Below are 4,098 nucleotides of genomic sequence, written 5' to 3' on the forward strand. Positions count from 1 at the left end.
TTTCGCTATGTTGGCCAGGTTGGTCTCGAACTCCTGACCTCAGGTGATCCACCTGTCTTGGCCTCCCAAAGTTCTGGGATTATAGATGTGAGCCACTGTGCCCAGCCAAGATTTTTGCAGATCTGACTAGAAGTATTTTATGCACTGTTTTTTTGCCTGTTTCTTTGGCAAAAGAACATACACTTATATATGCCCTTGCTTTTTCACTAAAAAACTCACCTGCTTACACACAAAAACAGAAATGAACCTTAAGGACATTACACTTAGTGAAACAAGCCAGCCCCAAAGGACAAATGCTGTATGCTGCCACTCACAGGAGGTCCCTAGAACATTCAGACACTAAGTAGAACAGTGGTCATCAGGGCTAGGGGAGGGGGAATGGGGAGCTAGTGTTCAGTGGGGATGGAGGTTCAGTCTGGCGATGAGAAGAGTTCTGAGATGGATGGTGGTGATGGTCGCACAGCAATGTGAATGTGCTCAATGCCACTGAACCATACATTTAAATATAGTTAAGATGGTCAATGTTATGTGTATTTTATCACAATTTTAAGACTTGAAAGAAAGTTCATCTGTAGCTGGGTGCGGTGGCTCATGCCTGTAATCCCAGCAGGAAGGCTGAGGTGGGTGGATCATAAGGTCAGGAGATTGAGACCATCCTGGCCAATATAGTGAAACCATGTCTCTAGTAAAAATACAAAAATTAGCCGGGCGTGGTGGTGTGCGCCTGTAGTCCCAGCTACTCGGGAGGCTGAGGTGGGAGGATCGCTTGAGCCCAGGAGGTTGAGGCTGCAGTGAGCTGTGATCGAACCACTGCACCCCAGCCTGGGTGACAGTGAGATCCTGTCTCAAAAAAAAACAAAGGGATAGATGGGTGACTGGGTGAATGGCTGCCATGATAGTTTGTGTGGAGGGTCAGGTGCTCACCCCTAGGACTCTCTCCCTCCCATGCCTCTGCATCCACAGCAGATGCAGGTGCTGCCTCTGCCCATGAGAAGAACCTTGTGACCAAGGGGAGCCAGGATCTAGTCAAGCACCTGGGGCTAATGTCCAAGGGCAGGAAGGATAGGCACAGAGAAGCGGTCCCAGTGCCAGCATCAGGAAGCAGACACACAAATGCAGAACGGGGACACTGGGCCCTGCTGCAGGAGAGGCGACACCACTGCTCAACAAGTCAAAGGCCAGAGAGTGATGGGATGGGCCAGGGAGGGGGCTGCTAGATTCACAGAGACTGAAGCAGCTCAGGTCTCCTTTGAATCCTGATTAGAACGAATCTTCTACAGAAGATGTTTCTGAGATAACTGGGCCAGTCTGACCGTGGGTTGGGCTGGTTCACTTTGTTAGGTGTGGTGATGGTGCTTGGGTTTGTGCAGAAACACCCCTATTGTTGAGAAGTGCACACCAAGGTGGATGACATGTCTGGATTTTACTTTAAAATGTCCTGGCAAAGAAAAAGAGGGAAAGGACAGAGGAAGCAAATGGGCACATTTGAGTCAGTGGCAGAACCTGGTGGTGGGCCTGTGAGGCTCGCTGGCTCCAATCTCTACGTCTGGACATGTTTGAATTTTCATTTTATAATTTCATAATAATAAATAATATAATAATAATAATAAAAGAGAGGAAATGTGGTGGGGAGAGGGGTGGGAGCCTGGGCCATGGAGCACAGGCTGGAAGAAACGCTCACATCTGCAGACCTCAGCGGAAGGACCAGACTGGTCTGTTAGCCCAGGGGCAGAGTGGGAGACAGCAGGGAGTCCAGACAAAGGAAGTCGGAGCCACAGTGCAGGAGGTGGCGATGCCCTGTGCAGGGCTACCAGGGTGAGGCATATGCAGCTAGCTAGCTGCCTGCCCTCCTTCCTCCTAACAGTGGCAGCAGTGTGCCCTCCTTGTAGATCCTGATTGCCATATGGCAAATTTAGCTGCTGGAATGTGGGAAGACATTGCTGCTTGGGACTTTGGGGAAGAATCTTTTCCTCTATAAGGCTAAGTTGGCTGGAGGGTAGTTTTGCCCTTGCCTTTGTTCCTTTCTCTGCCTGGAATCAGATGTGCTAAGGCTGGAGCTGCAGCAGCCATTTTGTGAGTATGAGACAACCTTGTGGTTGAAAGCCCTAATTCCTTTCTGGTGGAGCAGAGAGACTTGGGGACCTGGTCATCTGAAAGATATTATGGAACTGCTGTTCATGGAGCCTCAGGAAAGCCTGCACTCCCTCCCACATTTCTCATTAATAGAGGAAGCAATAAGTCTTACTTTGTTTACGTGCCTGTTATTTCAGTTATTTCAAGTCTCTGTAACACAATTCCTAATGGAAAGAGAAGCATTTCCTTCTGCCCTTAACTCTCGAGACCTGGTCTGAGGGGATCTGGGAGCAGAGGGAGAGGAGTTGCCTCCTGCCAACTTGGACTTTAGCCTCCCAGCTTGAAGGTTACCTTTGGGTTTTTTTGCCTGTTTCTTTGGGTTCTCTTCAGCGCTTGAGGAAGAGCTAATGTTCATGGATTCCAGGCTGTTCTCTGAGGAGACACAAAATTGAGGGCCGCAGCAGTGACTCCCCTGGCCCATTAGAACTGTGAACACAGCCTGAGGTGGGGAATGTCTCAGACACACAAGGGCTCGGCGTCAGCTCCCTCCCCTGTGAGACTGAGGGCTCTAGGTCCCAGATGATCACACTGACTTTGCTGGGAAGTTGTGAGAATTGTGCAAGAAAATAGCCTGGGAATTACCTAGCACCTGTGCCTGGTGCACAGATGTTTTGTACCTCCCCTTTCCCATCCTTCAGTGTGTGCCTTAAGAGTAGCAGTGCAAGGCTGTTTTACAGATGGACATACCAGGACCCAGGGAGGACAAGGACCCCAAGCCTCTAACCCTGGCCTGGCCAGTGCCTTGCCTCCCAGGGGCTTCCTGCAGGACTTGGATGGAGGCCCCTAAGACCCCACCTCCTCAGGGAGCTCCCACCCCTATCCCACTGTGAGGAGTGGCCCTTCTGACCAAGCTGGGAAATTGGCGTTGTGCTTCCTGGAAGCTACAGCTGATTTTCTCCCCAAGGCCAGCAAGTCTTCTCCCCGTCCGGGGTGGGCTCCCCAGCACCCTGCTTCTTCAGGTGACTACTCAGGTGTTACTGCTGGGTCCCCAATGCCTTGCAGTTCTCTTCAGCCAATACCCACAGGGAAGGAAGCATGTGGCCCGACACTTCCTCCATTCTCACCCAGGAATCCTTTGTAGCTTGGAAATCCTGGTCAGTGCCTGAGGGACAGGGACTGCCAGAACGTGGTCTCTGGTTCTCTGGTGGGCTGCTCAGGGTGCCAGTCCCCCTGGGGTGGGATGGGGGAGGGGCTGTGTGGTCCCCGAGTGAAACAGTGAGCAGGAAGACAGGGCTTCTCTTGAGGTGGGGCTCTGATACCAAGGCCAGGGCCCTGAGCAGATGGTCATGGGGTGAGGGAAGAGTGAGGAAGATGGCGGGAGTCTTGTGGGACAGGTGGGAAGGCCAGGCCTAGGCTGAAACTCAGAGGGCTTCAGGGCCACGCAGAATCCATAATGTATAGTCGGGGAGGCAGAGGCGGTTGGGAGGGGTGAGGCTGGGGAGAACTCAGGGGCTCGGCTGCTGAACCATGATTGTCCTCTAACTCTCTTAGTAGGCATGTGGTTAGATTTCCAGGTAGAATGTAATTAACTATATCATATACATCAGAAGATACCACTATTATTTAAATAGACCAAGACCCAAACCACACAAACCAAAAACCTATTAGAAATGAAAAAGCAATGGATCTGGATGTGGTCCCAGTTACTAGGGGGGCTGAGGGGGAGGATCCCTTGAGCCCAGGAGGTTGAGGCTGCAGTGAACCATGATCGTGCCACTGCACTCCAGCCTAGGTGACAGGGTAAGACCCTGTCTCTAGAACAAGAAAGAATGAAAGAGCAATGCACATACATAGCACATCTTTCAAACAACACAGGTTTGATGTATTGATATGATGAAATAGCCTCACCTGAAGCTTTTGATACCTATATACATTTTATTTATTTGTTTTATTAATTTATTTATTTATTTATTTTGAGACAGAGCCTTGTTCTTTTGCCCAGGCTAGAGTGCAGTAGTATGATCT

General features: G+C 50.4%; 1 protein-coding gene across 2 annotated transcripts in view; it reads right to left on the reverse strand.

Moving 5' to 3' along the window:
- Positions 1-4,098, reverse strand: part of CCDC37 (coiled-coil domain containing 37) — a 45,182-nt gene that overhangs the window by 27,383 nt on the left and 13,701 nt on the right. For both annotated transcript variants that reach the window (XM_011950754.1, XM_011950753.1), the window contains one exon: positions 2,425-2,505. In XM_011950754.1, coding sequence (XP_011806144.1) covers positions 2,425-2,505 — 81 coding nt within the window. The remainder of the gene's footprint in view (positions 1-2,424; positions 2,506-4,098) is intronic.

The sequence above is a fragment of the Colobus angolensis genome, unplaced genomic scaffold (assembly GCF_000951035.1).
Source record: "Colobus angolensis palliatus isolate OR3802 unplaced genomic scaffold, Cang.pa_1.0 Scaffold31, whole genome shotgun sequence".
In the NCBI taxonomy this organism is placed as follows: domain Eukaryota; kingdom Metazoa; phylum Chordata; class Mammalia; order Primates; family Cercopithecidae; genus Colobus; species Colobus angolensis.